Source organism: Haliotis rufescens, unplaced genomic scaffold, assembly GCF_023055435.1.
Source record: "Haliotis rufescens isolate VD_foot unplaced genomic scaffold, xgHalRufe1.0.p SCAF_8, whole genome shotgun sequence".
Lineage (NCBI taxonomy): Eukaryota > Metazoa > Mollusca > Gastropoda > Lepetellida > Haliotidae > Haliotis > Haliotis rufescens.
In genome coordinates, this window is record NW_025964372.1 from 28374784 (window position 1) to 28393436 (window position 18653).

Consider the following 18653-nt stretch of genomic DNA (forward strand, 5'->3'; position numbering starts at 1 on the left):
CGTGAGTGATGTTTCCTAAGTCACATGTGTTCGTAAGTGATGTTTCCCAGGTCATATGTGTTCGTAAGTGATGTTTCCTAAGTCACATGTGTTCGTGAGTGATGTTTCCCAGGTCATATGTGTTCGTAAGTGATGTTTCCCAGGTCACATGTGTTCGTGAGTGATGTTTCCCAGGTCATATGTGTTCGTAAGTGATGTTTCCCAGGTCATATGTGTTCGTAAGTGATGTTTCCTAAGTCACATGTGTTCGTAAGTGATGTTTCCCAGGTCATATGTGTTCGTAAGTGATGTTTCCCAGGTCACATGTGTTCGTAAGTGATGTTTCCTAAGTCACATGTGTTCGTAAGTGATGTTTCCTAAGTCACATGTGTTCGTAAGTGATGTTTCCCAGGTCACATGTGTTCGTAAGTGATGGTTCCCAAGTCACATGTGTTCGTGAGTCATTTTTCCCAGGTCACATGTGTTCGTGAGTGATGGTTCCCAAGTCACATGTGTTCGTGAGTCATTTTTCCCAGGTCACATGTGTTCGTAAGTGATGTTTCCCAGGTCACATGTTTTCGTGAGTGATGTTTCCCAGGTCACATGTGTTCGTGAGTGATGTGTCACGGTATCATGTTCACGTCTATGCTGTTTTAAACATGTGACATTTGTAAACTATTGTTATACAGAGGTTCATGTATTTATGTAAATGGAACATATAACAATGAATGGAATTATTCTGTCAGTGTTTCATATGATTAAAACCTGACTGTATTAAAGGGACTTTTGGGGAAATCATATATGTATTGTGACATTTTATGGTTGTCAGATGCCCGGTGCACAGCAAATTAATCCAATTCTTCACCATTGCTCCGAATGAAAGTGGTAATATTGAAAAAAGATCCCGAACGTGCACTGTGACGAAACGACGCGAGCAAATGATTGTATACTTGCTTTTTATCGTCACGATGAATGTACAGAAGTCCGAGCGACCTTTAGAGTCCTCCACTGTGTATTTAACATTAACGTGGCCGGACATCCTTGCACCATTCCTTTCACCCGAAACTTGCTGCAAACTGCAAAAACAATACAATACACTTAGTGTTGCAATACCCTGTCGAAAATCTACTTGAATTCAGAAATACATTGGAAAAGATTCGAAAGATGTCGGTTGAAAATACAGTCAACTATGTTTATAACGAACACGCTTATAACGAATTGCTATATATATGCTTGTAATGAACTACGGTTATAACTAATTATAATTAGTGGTTTCTTTGAGTTCGTAATAACCGTAGTAACTGCATAACGGTTTGTAAAACCTGAGGACATTATATATATTTTGTCCAGCAATTTCGTGAACAGATTATTTATTCAATGACATCCCAACCATAAGCCATACCCACCTCACACAAGAATATAAAAAAAACTGAAACTCAAAGTAAACAAGTAAGCCTGATGAAGTATTAATTTTAAAATAAAACTATGAAAGATATGGAAATAAGAAATACATGTTGGTAATTAAAGATAGAAGTATGCGGAATAAGCTTATAACTTATTGCCGATAAGGTGCAGGTCCCTAGAAATCTGAAGTGCAATATTGATACCGTGCTATGTAATAAAATAAATAGTGCCGACCATAAATATTGAAAGTGTAATAACGTTCTGATATGTGTATGTATAATACATTGTAGAAGCTTATTGGTGGGCACTTGCAACATTATGTATAAGTGCATCATCGATAATGTCTCGGTAATTACATAACTAAACGAGCTCACGTGTAATATCAATTTTATGAGACGAGTGAAGAAACCAGAACTATTTCATGAATTTAGTGTTACACGGGAGCAAGTTTAGTATTTTATTTATTACGTTTTAACTTTCTTTAGAATTCCACTGTCGTGTATGAATTGGCAGACACCTTCACGATCCACAACGTAATCCAAATAAGTTTAACAGAACAATACTCCAAACACGTTAAACGTTGACACATATTAATTTAATAACATAGAACAGCCCACCTTTAGAATTCAGGCGTCTGTTCCACAAAGTTATCGTAACTCAACATACTTTTACAGAACCTTTCCACTGTCGTTGTGCTACAATCCGATCGCCTTGTGGAACGGGATCTGCACCACAGTGTTTACAATCACGTCACAATATTCTATGACGTGATTCGTGGAATTTTATGACATGATCCACAGCGAAACAATGCCATGTGACGTCATCTAGCAACGGGGATGCCGGGGTCATTGAGTGTGCATAAGCTCCTCTCAATGATATATCATCTCCTCATGCAATGTCGTTGAATTAACCAAGAGATGTTGAGAGCTTTCAATGTTTGTTAGTGGAACTTGTTCCCGCAGTACATAAACACGCGCTTTGGTATTACACAATGTGTAATAGAGCTGTATGTTTATTAAACAGTAGATCTCTTCACGGGCAAGTAATAAAACAATATATTGACTCCACTGAAAGTCGACATATTTCGCCATTTCCTTATTATAATAACAATTGGGTTCAATAATACACTCAACGATCGGAAATACACATCATCTCCCCCAACGAGCTTGTGGCACCATTTGTTCTTTCGAGACAGATGATTCGTAAAGCTTCGCAGGTGAATGATTATTTGCTGGCAAATATATAGTTTCTTACTTGAGTCTTTCCCGTGGATCCTCTCTATCACTGACTGCCGGTTCCGTCCAGGTGACGAATGCCGTGGACCTACCAGGGTCGCTAAGTACTTCGAAACTTCGAGGACAAGATATTACCGGTGGCATGTTTGGTTTCACTACCTCTGCCGAAAAGAAGAAGAATATTTGGATATGTACCTGCAATTAAACGTTTTGCGGATTGTGGAGATGGATACAGTGCTAACGTAACACGTCATTCAGTAAACATGTACACTGAGCGAGCCAGAGTCGGTATTTACACCTCACAGCGGCATGAGGGGCGGTCGGGTAGCCTAGTGGTTAAAGCGTTCGCTCTTCACGCCGAAGACCCGGGTTCGATTCCCGACATGGGTACAATGTGTGAAGCCCATTTCTGGTGTCCCCCGCCGTGATATTGCTGGAGTATTGCTAAAAGCGGCGTAAAACCATACTCACTCACTCACAGTGACATGTAAGATATTCGAGCCTGAATCAAACATACCAGTTCCTGAAAGCATGTGCAACAACCCACACCATCGGGGCACGATGACACATTTAAGTCACTGTATCTCCCCACCCTGTTTAGTGGGCCTTAACAGCAAGGAACACTTGGGACATATGCTTCCTCGAAATCCCCACTGAAGACTACCAGAACAGAACATTTCATTGAAGGACATTTGCTTGTAACGACTAGACTATTTACTGCTGGGTGGCGAACATGACTCAACTGTTACATCATATTAGAAATGTGAGTGAGTGAGTTGGGTTTAACGCCGCTTTTAACAGTATTCCAGTTATATCACGGCGTGTCAGCTTAAGGTGGGAGGAAAGCCCGAAGTGATGCAGGTCTCAGCCGTTTATCACTTTGGTGAAACCCACGAGCACGGGTATGGTGCTAACAAACCTAGAAACATAATTGGGGCGAGGGGGATTCGACCCACAATCATAGGTGTCTGGCGTGTCCAAGGGACGCAACTCTGCACAGCGAATCGCGGCACCTTAGACGACTGGGCCACCCGTGCCCCCATTGGAAATGTGAACTAAACTTAGAGACCAAAACAGTGCAACATATTTGTATGTGTAGTACTACTCCTAACGCTGCTGCTGCATCTGCTAATGAAATAACACCTACGTATGCTGCAACTTCCATCGCTGCTATTACCACGATACTACCACTTCTCTTGCTGCTATTGTTATTATAACTACTTGTAATCAAATAAACAATGATGTTGCTGTTAATACTATTGTTAGTAATTATGTTACTGTTACTACTCAAAATAACAAAACTGCAACTTTTACTACTATCAATGCTGCCGCTACTACTGCTACCAATACCAGTGCTATTACTAGTGTCAAGATTCGTCATCTAGAGTGACTGGTCGGTGCGCGAGATATCAGTAGATACTGTATCACTGATACTGGCACCACGGCTAGAAGCACATGGCTTGTCAACGTTCTTGTTTTCATATTACGCACATTAACGAAAAGTTCCCGAAAAATCGTGACAATAATTGCACAACAACACTATATTTAACTATTCAACTGACGGCTTCTAACTTGTCAAATGTAATGCTGCTTTGCAGGTTATAAATATTGTACACTTTTAGAACAAGTAAATATATTTAATCGAAGACATCCCTTTCATTACATGACAATATAAAAAATGTGGCTGCAGGTATTCAATTGAAAATTGTATAACTAAACAGATACTGGAATGTTTAGAAAATGGTGATCCCTCACAGAATACAATGTCAGGGAGCATTCCCTGAATTTTCTGTAACAGTCACTTAATCAACAATCATCACTGAGTGAGTGAGTGAGTATGGCTCAACGCCGCTTTTAGCAATATTCCAGCAATATCACGGCGGGGGACACCAGAAATGGGCTTCACACATTGTCCCCATGTCGGGAATCGAACCCGGGTCTTTCGCGTGACGAGCGAACGCTTTGACCGCTAGGCTACCCGACCGCCCCAAATCATCATTGAACATCTGTGTGTGTATACTATTAAGATTTACCAAAACTGATAAGCTCCATGTACAAGCATGTTCATCATTATGCTAAAAATTACCTGTTTTAAAGTGGTACGTCAACTTGTCCCATGCAATGTGAAAAAATTTCGATATGGTATCAAGCAAACCGTTCCTCTCTAGGTATCCATATATTCCTCCCTCCTCGTCAAATGCCCTCTCCATCGCCGGTGCACGTTCCAGTAGAAACGAGGGAATATTAACATTGCCAACACTGGGAGGTAAGATTTCAACTACAAATATTTTCTTTTGCTCAGCTGTCATGTCGGGTTTGGCGTCAATCGAATCTCCACTCTGTTGTCCATTTCCCTGTAAAGTCAATGCATTTTGGTTGTAAAAAACAATTCACTTATTTAGAACAGGTGTACATGTAGAAGCTCTTTCTCATTCCATCTGACATTAATTATAAGAAATTTAATTAATCTAATTCCTTTAATTTATTAAAGTCGCTGTCAAGCACATAACTTATTCATGGGAATCATAAATATAATGATTTTATAATTCTGTAAATCTGTAAACTAATAAATGTAATCATTTTGTTATCCCCAACGACACACACTATTTTAATTCCCGGCTAACGTTTAGGCTGCGTTAATCTGGTTTAGAGCGTCAGTTGCACGTGCCATGAACTCAAATAATGTTTATGTATAACATCAGTTTAATCATAACGAAACAATATTAATACATTTCAGCTAATGGTTTGCAAAACAAGCTAAGTACTCCTAGGTCACATATTAGTTCATTTCTTTGCATGCACACGGTCACCTTGTCATAAACATCTGGTATCATCACTGTTATTATTTATTTTTTAACTGATTTTTTATTTACACTCATGCCGCTATCGGCGGCATCAGAGGTACAAAATTATTTCAACAAGTAATGCAAATACATATGAAAATAAAATATATACAAAAACATCTTGGCCGAGCATGCATGCATATTTATACAGATTTCCTATGGTAGCAATATATGTGCAACTCAACAAGAGTGAGAGTTACTTGAAAGGTTTGCACAATGACATGATGACTTTACAGAATTTGGACAGTCTTCTCCAAATCGTGAATTATTGAAAAGTAAATTCATTTTATACCTATTGGGTTTGATGTAGTAAAGTCTGTGTAAAAACATGTTTTCTTTCGTTTTCTAAAGGTGGACAAATAAACAAATAATGGAATTCATCACCTATGTCAGATAATTTACAAAGTTTGCATTTCCATACGGTTAAAGGCATTTTGTCCATCTCCCAGTTTCAATAGGTAGATTATGGCTACAAGTTCTAAACTTAAGAAAGACAGGGTCACGGACAAATCAAAGAAGTCATTCGTCCATTTATTTAATTATGCAATACAACAAATGCTCGCTGGTTATCAACTGATCCTACATTTAGCATAGTTACTGTGACAAACACAATATTTTAGTGATTCAAAAACAAATACTTTGAAAAAATCGGAATTGTGAAATCATTCTGCATCATCTTTTGATTATGGAAAGCGTCTTTTTCTCTCATATTTAAATCCTGAGAATTGTTGGTATTGACCTGCACGTTTCGGAATGGCAGTGTCAAAGCAAGATTATTTGGCCAAGAAGTTAAGGCCAAGCTTAAGCTTTAGGTAGAACGATGAAACAGTAACCATCTAAAGCCAGTTCCCTTCCACTGACTTTTGCACCTGAACAAGCATCGTCTGTTTCATATTTGTGCATAAAGATTCAGACTAAAACAAACTCTACCCGAGACTGTATGACTTGTATGTTGTAAACCTTGATCAAGCAGCTTCTGATGCTCTTTGAAATCTTGGTCGAAAGAGCATGCTCAATTGTATCTCAAAGGTTGACTGGAGCGGATGACAAATTGCTTGACATGAAGGGTTGGTTGGTTGGTTGGTTAACGCCGCACTCAGCATTATTCAAGCTATATGACGGCGGTCTGTAAATAATCGAGTCTGGACCAGACAATCCAGTGATTGATATCATGCGCATCGATCCACGCAATTGGGATCGATGACGTGCATCAACCAAGTCAGCGAGCCTGACCACCCGATCCCGTTAGTCTCCTTTTACGACAAGCATGGTCGCCTTTTACGGCAAGCATGGGTTGCTGAAGACCTATTCTATCCCGAAATCTTCACGGGTCTAACATGAAACGAAAGTTGACTATTGGAGAGACGATGTCATCCCTCTTGTCGTACAGCCTTGTACATATTGTTTTCTCAGTAAACGTCAGATAGCATTTGCTTTCATTTTTTTACAAATTGTCCTGAACCTCTGAATATAGACACGTAACTCTTATCATTATCTGTATCTGCGAAGGACATCCACATTTAACGCTTCAGTGACACAAATTATGTCCGATGCAATTCCCTACTTGACTTGCATCATACGTTTAACGTCCTTTAAGCATGTGTATTCCACTGCGTATACCGTGTTACACGCGTATACCGTGTTACACGCGTATACCGTGTTCGACGTAATAGGCGCCCACAGCGATATTTGCTAATATATTGGCAAGTGAACAATCCCAATTAGCACCCCTTCCCATTGATTAATATACTCAAGACGGTGGAGTCTACTATCGCCTATAGTGCACTTTGCCTACAGTCACTTTGCCTACATGAATTGTAGCATGGTGTGGTAATTTGCCTACATAATAATACATCCCTAACTGACAAATGGATTAGTCCACTCACTGTCTCGTTACAGGTTAAAAATTTCAAACAAAGATACTGTAACAACATATCAAGATAAAACTTGTAACTCTCTGATCTTGTTGTTACAATGTATTTACCTGTGTATTTCCCATCAGAAGAGAGAAGCCAGCATATAATTAACAACAATGTATAATATCAGTAACAACATTTAATCAAGTATGAAGACTCAGCCATACAAGACGATACTGGTTAGTCCACACATGCAGCTACAGTGAGTAATAGGGATTAAGGACTCAAACTGGAGTTTAGCTATAAAAAGAGTGGACATTTAATCAATATGGGAAGAACTAATGGGCATGGCCTCAGCCCTCCATAATCAAGAATCCAAAAACCACAAAAAAAATCCTAATACTTACCGACTCCCTAGGTGGACTGCAAGCCCTCCAAAACAATAATACCAAAAACCGACCTAAATTAATAAATCAAATACTTAAAGGCTCCAACGATCTGACTAAGGCAGGAAAACAAATAACCTTCTTGTGGATACCCGCCCACGTAGGAATATACGGTAATGAAAACGCCGATAAGGCAGCTAAACTATCCCTCAAAATCCCAGAAATAAGCTTAAACTTACCCATCTCAAAATCGTAAACAAGCAATAAATCACCAAAAAATGGCATAACCTATATCTAAACTCAGACAGCCAAACCAAAAAAGTACTCAGCAAACCACTAACCAAACCAAAAATTCTCCATCCATCAAAAAAAATCGACAGAGTAGTCATTAAACTCCAAACAGGACACACCAACCTAAATAACCACCTAAAAAAAAAAAAAAAACACACTACAGGTAACTGCCCACACTGCAAACAACTAGAAACCCCAGAACACGCACTCATCCACTGCACACACTACCTAACACATCGAACCGCATTACAAACCACCCTCAATCTAAACAAGGCTCTCACTCTAGAAGCAATACTAAACCCACAAAATAAACTAGAAAACTTCAAGGCCTTAGGCGTATTCTTAATCGAAACGGAACTAATAACACGCATCTAAAAACACAATAATCTACCAAATCAAAATCACATAAACAAACAAACATGCACCATACCCAGCTCCCTTAGTTCTCCTCCCCAACCCCATCAGCATCTATTCCAAATCTCAAAATTCCCAAATTCTATATAAGCAACCCCTAAAGCCCCCTCTTGGGTTGCACACACCACTTTCGCCCCTTTCGATTAAATGACCTGGCCGGGCCCGTGTGCGAAATACGCATCAGTCGGAAAGCGCACGTTAAATCTCCAAAGTAAGTAAGTAAGTAATCAATATTTTGTTTAATTTTCTGACGCAGTGATGTGCTATTTTAATGAGTGAGACATGGTCATATCAAGTGATGTCAATGTCACGATTTGTTATGTTTGTCTTGTTGCAAAGTATATGAAAAAATTGTTATCACTTAACAAGGGTTTTTTCTCAGTCTCTCATAGTGGGAGAGTCCATTCATACTGAAGGTAGTGGGAGCTCATAAGTGACAGTCACTGGTGCATTGTTTTGATAATATGTAATATGTTCATACACTTATGAACGTCAATTTCGCGGTCATGTGACCGACCTCTCGTCCAATGGAAAAGCCGTATATCGCGTAAACGTCACATTAAAAAATTATTTGGATGTACATTACGGTTTAGACCTGAATCACTTCGGCCTTTAACCCTACATTAAACTGACATTACTGGAATACTGTTTAAAGTGGCGTTTCACTCACTCACTCACTCACTCACTCACTCACTCACTCACTCACCCACTCACTCACCCACCCACCCAAAACCCACTCACTCACACACACAACATACTAAAATCAATACAACTCATAGAAACATGCCCCAGAATCAGCGTGTCTCATGTACCCGACACAAAACAACCATACGTAGAATAAACTTCTCTTTTTAATCCATCCATTTATTCCTTGAATTCTTCTTGAACATTTGCATATATGTTTAACATTAATCATGCTATGTGCCTACTGTTATGTTTCTATCACTATATTAGTGCAAGGCAGCGGGGGAGCTAAAATGATAAACATTCGCGCGGGATCGTTTCACCGAGGATACACCATTGCCGGTGTCGCCACGTGGTGTTGATGGAACAATGCTACAAGTTCTGTACAAACATACTCACTCACTCTATAAAATTCACCAACGCCAATCGATTTTTCTTGTCATTGCCCAGGAAAGGGACAAAGTAATCCCGACATACGAAGAATACACAGAACTGCCCAAACTGTATTAACATGGATTAATCTACCAGTACTAACCCCTCTTCGTTAGACGTTAACCACAGCAAATTCTGGAGCCTTTCATGTTAACCAAAATTATAACTGCTTAACATAACTGTATCTGGCACGGCAACTTTCACAGCCTTTGATTTGACCTTCACTTTTAAGATAACTGTCTCAGACGACCTTCATTGCAGAAATAGGTGGCGTGGTCACCAGCTTTGATAATACATCTTCGTTTATGTTTGGCAGGATATGATTCAGACATACAATAATTGAAATTGACAGAAAAGCCTTAACTGAAACTAGTCCATAGTCCCCTGAACAGACAATGTACACATTTCAATTAGACGATGAGCGATTCAGAAAAATGACATTGCTGATAACTGAAAAACGTCCTTATATGTATATAGTACACAATTACCGATTATATTGTAAACAAGGCATATCCAATACACATTTGTAAAAGTTGAAAAGGGTAACCGACGCAACGGTGCAACACGAGGTTAAATACAAACGATACGATACACGACATCAACCGAATATATAAGACTCTAATACGTGCATGTATATAAGCAACTATATTTACATGTCGTTGTGTATTCCAACTGTATTGAGGGTTCCTCTGTGTTCCTTGGTGGTAGAGCTGTCTCTGTAAGGAATCATACACGCAACTTTGGAAACTGCAACCTCGAGGGTTAGAATCCGTTCACACACACACAGACACACAAACAAACACACAAACACACACACGCGCGCACGCACGCACACATACCTTGGTAGTTGTGCTGTCTCTGTAAAGAATCATACACGCAACTTTGGAAACTGCAACCTCGAGGGTTAGAATCCGTTCACACACACACACACACACACGCACGCACGCACACATACACACGCACGCTAGCATACACGCACACAAAAACATACATGTATTATTCACAGTATCTTACAGATTTGTCGTCGCATTTTGCGCATTAGGAATTTCTGATGGCTATGTAACATGTCGCTATGACATGACGCTTAATGGAACCTGTAATACGACGAAGAACATAGAGCATCAAGTCAGGATATATAACCTAATTTTATACGCCAGGAACACAGCATACTTTATACGCCAGGAAACACAACCTTACTTTTTAATCCAGGAAACTAAAACATTTAAAAAAACACTTACTTAATACGTCAGGCAACATAGGCGTATTATATACGCCAGGAAATACATTCTTACTTTTTACATCAGGAAACATAATTTTATTTCATACAGCTTAGAAACCAAGATTGTGTTTTTTATCGATTGATTTGTTTTCTTTTGAAAATTACAATTTAATATATCATGAGTCTACAACTAAAAACAGTAAACAGTAATATGTATAAAAGCTACACGAAAATAAACATTTTTAAAACCAAGATAATATCGTATACCAGGAAACTGCGTTTCAAACGATATATCTCTATGGTCCTTCAAGGTAGTCGACACTCCGGAAAATCGGAACATTAATTAAAGTTTTATATTAATTGGCCTATTTGCAGTTTGTTTTATGCATCACATGTTTTTTTTCAAACAATCTGTAAGATATTATGAATAAACGTTTCATACACTCCCGAAGCTTTACAAATGATAAACTCTAGAATTAGTTACTGTGCATTCTAACATTGGCATACGTATCGAATACGCTTCCAGTTAACTGCATTTATTCAGTACAGAAGCACATGCTCTGAATAAATATACACACGTTTTGATGTTGCCTAGCTCTTGTCTGCGTTCTGGGTTGATAGGGATGATGATGCTGTAAGTGTGCAGGAATATTTTTAGTAACGAGCTAATATATTTCCTATGTCAACATCGAGATGAACTTAACATGAAATAGCAACAAAAAGAGCCAGTGTATTTGTGAAGGGAAAGGTATGGAATACTGTTGGGACATTCTCGCGATCTCGACTTTTGGAAACGAGACACATATGCAAAAAACACAATAACGGGTTTTTGGCTTAAAGTTTGACCACTGCAGTCCACGATATTTGAAACAGACCCGGATCTGGAATGTAACCAAGAGATAAAAACGCAATGATGATGTTTATCGCCAGCTAAAAAGTCATTTCCTTAAAAAGTGCACTTGGAATAGTTTTCATTACTGTAGGTAATATTCCTTATCGCCGGAATGACTTAATTGTTTTCACTTCCTAAGTACTATCTCACACGCAGCTATCTGCGCATCTTCCCGAGGCAAGAGAGTTAACTGACTTCAAAAGTCCAGTTCCCACATGACTTTTATATTAACTCACTTGCCTCGGTAAAATGCTATCTGCGTAGTGACTAATAACGGTATTTCGTAGTTCTATTCCAAGTGACGAGTAAAATAGTTTAATTATGTCGGTATCAGACATTACTTCATAAGTAGTTTATTATTAGTGCTTTGATATGAACCCTTACTTGACTTTTGTTTTGCTAAATATCCAAACAATATATTTCGAAAATATAAACATTCATTGTCTTAGCATGTAATACTATTACTGTCGAAAGCGATTATAATAACTTCATGAACAAATGTTCTGATATGTTTTGTATAATGATATCTTTATCACAATTTAGAAGAATATATACCTCTGCATTTGTATTTCAGAACCTCGTTTATTTTTGGATAACAAATTTATTTATTATTCATTTTTGACTTCCAAGAGAGATATCGCTCATGTGAGATCCTAGGAGATATTGCTTTCGTGGTCACCCTTTTATCAGTTGACATTTGCGTTAGTGGGAGTTTAAATCTGACATAAGTGATTCCATTTTTAATTACCATTTGCTTAAAATATTTTTTCGCTTCGGGTGGGGTGTGGGCGGGGATGGGTGTTTGGGTTAACAACTGTTCATTCTCCTCTTGCTGCGCTATCAAGTGCATATTACAACATAAGTAATACATTCACCACACACAATACCCCAGACACAAGAAATGCCAAATGTGAACCTTTGTTAGGTAATCTGAGTGGTGCTACCGCTAATTATACCGGTAATAAATTCATTTTCTGAGCATCAGTTGAATGATAACAAATACACAGATGTAGGGTTATATCATGAAACATGGATGATAACAAGGGAAGTGTAATAGTTATATTATATGCAGTTTAATTGCATGAAAAATAAGGGCCGTTTCTGTATTGAGTATGTACTGTATACCTAAGTACAAAATTTTAACTTTAACACATCAACTTCAATGGATTGTGTTTATTATGGACCCGTAAAGAATACGTCTTCAGCAACCCATGCTTGCCGTAAAAGGCGACTATGCTTGTCGTAAGAGGCGACTAACGTGGTCAGGCTCGCTGACTTGGTTGATGCATGTCATCGTATCCCAATTGTGTGGATCGATGCTCATGATGTCCATCACTGGATTGTCTCGTCGAGGCGCCGTCATATACCTGAAATATTGCTGAGAGCGGCGTTAACTAACCAACCAACCAACCAGCTTTGCGCGATCGTTTGGCTGTATTCGGTTTTATTAAAATGGGAAAAATGGACAAAGTTTAACAAATATTTTATCACGTTAAATGTCCCATATTCAGAATTGGAAATTGTAAAATAAGGGAAAATTACAAATAACGAACAACGTTTTATTATCCCCACCCGAACGAAGTTTGGCAGGGGATGTAGAAACGCGGTCCGTCCGTCGCGTTGGATAAGGATCGTTAGAAATAAAATTACTTTTTTCCTTGTATTATGCAGTGTTCCTTGTATTATGCAACAAGTTGAACTAAGTTTCAAATGATGATTTCTTTTGGTGGTTTAGTCATCAGCCATAATGTCAGCTGTACCCACAAACTGTTGTTGGTATTAATGAGGTACATATGCATTGTTTGATTTCTGTCCATATTCTACCATGACATTGAACAATGCTTGATTCTGAAAGGACACTGACTTTTACTGTGCCAGAACCTGCCATGACATTTTATATACCCGGATGAATATTTTATATCATTGAGTCTTAAACTGTATTGTATATTAATGTATGTATATTTTAATATTTAGCTTTTGCTTATTTTTACTATGTGCCTGTTTACAATGTACCGTCTCTCATAAATCGCTGTGCGATTGGTTGTATACAACTTTAATGTAACTATATTTTGAATTTGTTTGAACAAAAATGTGGTATATAAGTGAGACGTTCATAAAATCTTTTTCTCCTTCTTCTTCTTCTGACGCAATCAAGCGAGGTTGGAAGAAGGCAGGATTACTGTGAGGTAACAGTGACACTAATTGGTATGTTTACACTGTCATTTGTGATGTATTGTGTGACCATTCTTGCATTCATTTGTGTTTTTAACTTATTGAGTAACTTGTAGTTCTGGTTGATTATTCCAACATTTGATGACGTGTTGCAATGAATAATGTATGTATGTATTATTTATACTTATTTTTGCGTTTTTAATTTTTGCGATTGAGTCTCGTTCGCAAAACATATTAAAACGGTCGCAAAACATTCCCTGAATCTTATACAGGAGAACAACACGTTCTATTTCAACAACAAGTTTTATCAGCAAATAAACAGAACAGCCATGGGAATAAAAAGTAGCACCCCCATACGCCACTCTGGTAATGGGATACATAGAAGAAATGTTACATTCCAAAGTAGAACACTGGATGGATGTAAATACAGCTAAACACATTAGTAAAACATGAAGAAGATATCTGGACGACTGTTTTATTGTTTGGCTTTCAACAGTGAAAGAGTTACACAATTTCCGGAAGATTCTGGATTCGATCCATCCCCTGATTTAATTCACTATGGAATGTGACCACAATGCGATTTCGTTTTTGGACGTGAAAGTTATTAAGCAAGGATGTGGACACAAGACGAAACCGAAGATTAGAAGAATAAACTACAAGGACATCCGTGTGGGGTGCAGGCTAAAACGGCACCTCAGCAAAACGTCACCGATTTCTCTGGCGAAAACGGCACCGCATTTGGCGTGTGGAGTGGTTCAAGACGCTGTATATGTAATGAAAATGCCACTAGAAACGTTAACGAAGACATGAGAAACAGATACAGACATGGGACATTCTTCCATTTGTGTGTACCTACACTCCTAGAAACAGTAAAATGATGTCCCTCATATATATATAAAAGCCAATCTTCCAATTTCACATCAAAGTAAAACCATGAAAACATGTTTATCTAAGTGTAAACTTATGCGCAGCACTAGACAGCCTAACAATCGTCAAATTCTTTGTCCATCCACATATTCACAAAATACAAATACCTTCAATGTAACAAAGTGTAACAAACCTCGATGTGGAACTTTCCCAATAATAATGAAGACTGCAAATTTCAATTTTGCCAAGATAAACTATTTACTGACAAAAACAACATGAAATGTCGCAGTAAAGATGTTATATATGTTTTAACATGTGTGGGATGTGGTGAGCATTATGTTGGAGAAATTGGTGCGCAACTAAATGACCGAATCTCTGTACACAGACAACAAATTCGAGATCCAAATGTACGTTGTATAAATGTAAGCATTGATGAATGCGGGAGTGGTCATTTTACTGTCCTTCCGTTTTATAAATTGTTTAACAATGACAAACATTTACGAATGGAAAAAGAACAGATGATCATTAGTCTTTTGAAACCTAAGCTTAATTCAGAAGTATAATTTTCAAAACTGCCCCATGTAGTTCAATGTGTATTTGTGCACTCATACCTCATACTCATAATGTATTCATGACCCTCACAATTATCACTAACTATGACGTCATTTGCTTTATGACGTCAAAAGCATAACTTTGGCTGTCGCCTAGGACTACGTTTTACTTCTCCCTCTATTCTCACTGTTACATCATAGGCATTGGGACGCCACAAATACTACTGTTGTGCGTCGCCTAGGACTACAATGTAAGTCATGATCGAAGTCGGAGTCATTTCTCGAATCTGTTGATTCTTGGTGTAGAGCGCCATGACTATTTCGGAATTAACAGATTCTCATTATTTCTCCATTACAAAGACTATTGGTAATAGCGCCAAGGTTTGGAACTAACAACATAAATTCACTAAGGACAGATATTTCCAATCTGCCCTCGAGGGAGCGAGTACCTGGAATAGGCTTCACACATTGTACCCATGTGGGGAATCGAATACGGACTTTCGGCGTGACGAACAAACGGTATAAGAATTAGCTACCACTTCGCCCCCGGAATGATAAACAACAGTTTATCCGACCATATTTAGTACGTTGATTAAATATTAAAGGTATAGATCATACTTTCTCAGATTTCTCCCAAACCATTTTGACAATGAATTATGTGTATCTGTGGAATTATAATATTTAACAGATTGACAAAAACCTAATATGTGTACTTGGTTAATATAGCGTAAAATTATCTAAGGCACATGCAAGTACAAATGTATTGAGAGAGATAAGAGTTCTGGTATTTCATTATGATTGAAAGCTATTCTACTCGACGCAAATTGTGAGATCCTTACTTATTGATAGGTTCTCTATTGTCATACGTCTATTTTGCCTAACTGGGAATACCGTGGACCAAGGTAACCCGGACTGTAAGGTGTTCCCACTAAAATGGTCAATATTAACAAATATCCGGTTTAGTGAACCATGGCAATGGAGTAATGTCACTTTGTATATTAACAGGATTAACGGGTTCCGGACGATCGATCTGTTTTTCACTGTATTGTCATTTAGATACACTAGACAACAAATACCTTTCTTTCTCAGTGTGTGAGTGAGTGAGGTTTAACTCTGGTTTGAGCAGCATTCGGTTATAAGTGAGCGTGCTGTGGTAGAAAATCGACCCGCCTCGCAGTTTATGGCATTTAACACATTGATAAATTAGTCATTATTCAAGGCGCCTGGCAAACGGATGCTGACATATCTAATGGGCGCAACACATTACATCAAGTTGCTGAATTATTCATTAAAACTCTTACCTCTATGTGAGAATAAACAACAGCCACAGCACATATCCACAACAACACCAACGTTGTTGATACCCCGGCCATCGTCACAACGTCGGGGGGCGTTTCGCACATTCGCCTTTATACCACACTGTTAGGTAACCCAATCTCCGCTATCTGCGCGTGGCTAATTCTCCCTGATATCACGCAGCATGCACACGACTTACATTGGTAAAGTGAGTAGCTTGCACGTCACGGCTGTCCGACAAAACACACTATCGTTCTTGTAAACAGAATTATAGATTAAAGCTGTTGTTTTTGACATTACCATCCTGATTGTTAAGAATTTCACACTTTGAGTTTGTTTGCTGTTTAACGCCGCATTCAGTAATGTATAGGCTATACGAGGGCTTGTCAAAAAGTTCTTAGCCTAACAAACAAAACCAACAATTGTGACATAACATAATCTCTCTGCTTGTCAATACACTTCTCTTATCGATAGTGAAGCTTTTCAATTGCATTTAGGAAGAGGTTTTCTGAAAACCCCATTCACGGCAGCTTTGATGTCATCGTTGTTGGCATAACGCCTTCCTCGAAGGTGTTACTTCAGTTTAGGAAACAGGTTGAATTTACTTTGCGCCAGGTTCGGCGAGTATGGAGGCTGAAGAAGCTCTTCCAACCCTCATTGTTGCACAGCAGCCTTTGCAAGTCGAGAGGTGTGAGAAGAGGCATTGTTATAGGTCCAGCGACATCCTTCTTTTAATTAATCGATGGATACCATGAGCATTGGAACGTTGTAAAATTCAGTGTTGTGATTCTTAAAATATTGCAGTATAGTTGATTATACGCGACCGACAGAATGTAATATAAACGTTAAGGAATCCGAGCGAGCTTGGAATTTTTCCGTCGGAGTGTCATGGTGGAAACCACTTGAATAGTTTTCTTTAAAACTTTATTATCTAAAATATCCAATGGCTTCAAATATATATGCAAAGTGCTAAAACTCTGTCCTCCCTGTCTGTTTTATTTATTCATCAAACAGTCGTCTTATCCCCAGCGCGATCTACTCCCTACCTCGCCGGAACTTACGTGTGTACATATACGTGGTTGCTGACCTTTTACCTTGTTATGCAACACTCGGAGGGGGTCTGGCACTTTGTGTGTAGATTAGATAATTTTCAGCTGCGGCAACACCTGCAAAAAAACCCAGATATTTTCTTTAATAAAACTGTGAGCCTAAATATTCTGTTCATTAAATTCAAAAAGCGTCTTTGTCTTTGTTGTGCCTGACAATTTCTATTTTTTCAACAATCTCAAGTATATGTTTTTTTAAAAATATTTTGAAACAGTATATATGTTTCGATCCATTCCCAGCAGTTGTGACAAACAGAGCTGTAGATTTATCCATATACGAGCACAACTGTTTTGAAATAGAAAACACATGTTTCAATACCTCGTTGTGTGTAATTGATTCAACATTGTGATAAGAAAAGTATGTACGAGGGTAATGGAATATAATACCTGCATCCCACAGACGTAGTATGGAAGTGATGAGTCTTAGCACATGGAGTCGACATCACCCGTGGTATTGAGATTTCGATCTTCATGGTATTTTACAGTATGTTTATTATTATTTTTTACAATTTCACAGGCAACAAGAACCTCCAAGTAGAAAGTATATACGTTTCGTTCTCTCAAATCGACTAGAAATAAACATATATGTTTGCAGAGTTTTAATTATATCTTCACTGCCATACTTGTCCAAGAACCAGCTAGACCTTTTTAATATATCACGGAATACGGCAACAATCTCAACTGCATTCTCGTCAATGTTTGTATTATAAATAAATACATTTATAATATGATGTTCCAAGATAGCATCTAAAGAAAGTCGCTGTGGCCCATGACATATTGAAAGATATATTAATGTTTTGTACAATATGGAAGTAATGTTAGATCTTATCAATGTAAATGTTTGGTTTTGTGTCGAATGGCGGTGATACAATTATGTCATCGCTCTTAGGTGGGCTGTGTTAAAGACTTGTCATTCACACGTAGGGCGAATAATGTTTCAGTGTCTGATTATGTTTGGGCGCAATCTGGCATACACCCCATCCCTGATAATTATATTAAAACAAAAAAGTTATGGTCAAGGGTTTC

At 38.3% G+C, this 18653-nt stretch overlaps 1 protein-coding gene across 3 annotated transcripts in view; it reads right to left on the reverse strand.

The window, feature by feature from the left end:
* LOC124143488 overlaps positions 1-16678 on the reverse strand; it is a 39805-nt gene extending 23127 nt beyond the window's left edge. Inside the window, exons 1-6 of one of the 3 annotated variants that reach the window (XM_046512488.2) lie at positions 16527-16616; positions 11322-11375; positions 10178-10240; positions 4705-4972; positions 2638-2779; positions 934-1055 (exon numbers count right to left, since the gene is read on the reverse strand). In XM_046512488.2, the coding sequence (XP_046368444.2) occupies positions 934-1055; positions 2638-2779; positions 4705-4972; positions 10178-10240; positions 11322-11375; positions 16527-16598 (721 nt within the window). In that variant the 5' untranslated portion in view covers positions 16599-16616. Of the gene's footprint in view, positions 1-933; positions 1056-2637; positions 2780-4704; positions 4973-10177; positions 10241-11321; positions 11376-16526 lie in introns of all 3 variants that reach the window. The other 2 variants (XM_046512489.2, XM_046512490.2) reach the window with 2 other exon arrangements.
* Between the last annotated feature and the right edge of the window lie 1975 nt (positions 16679-18653).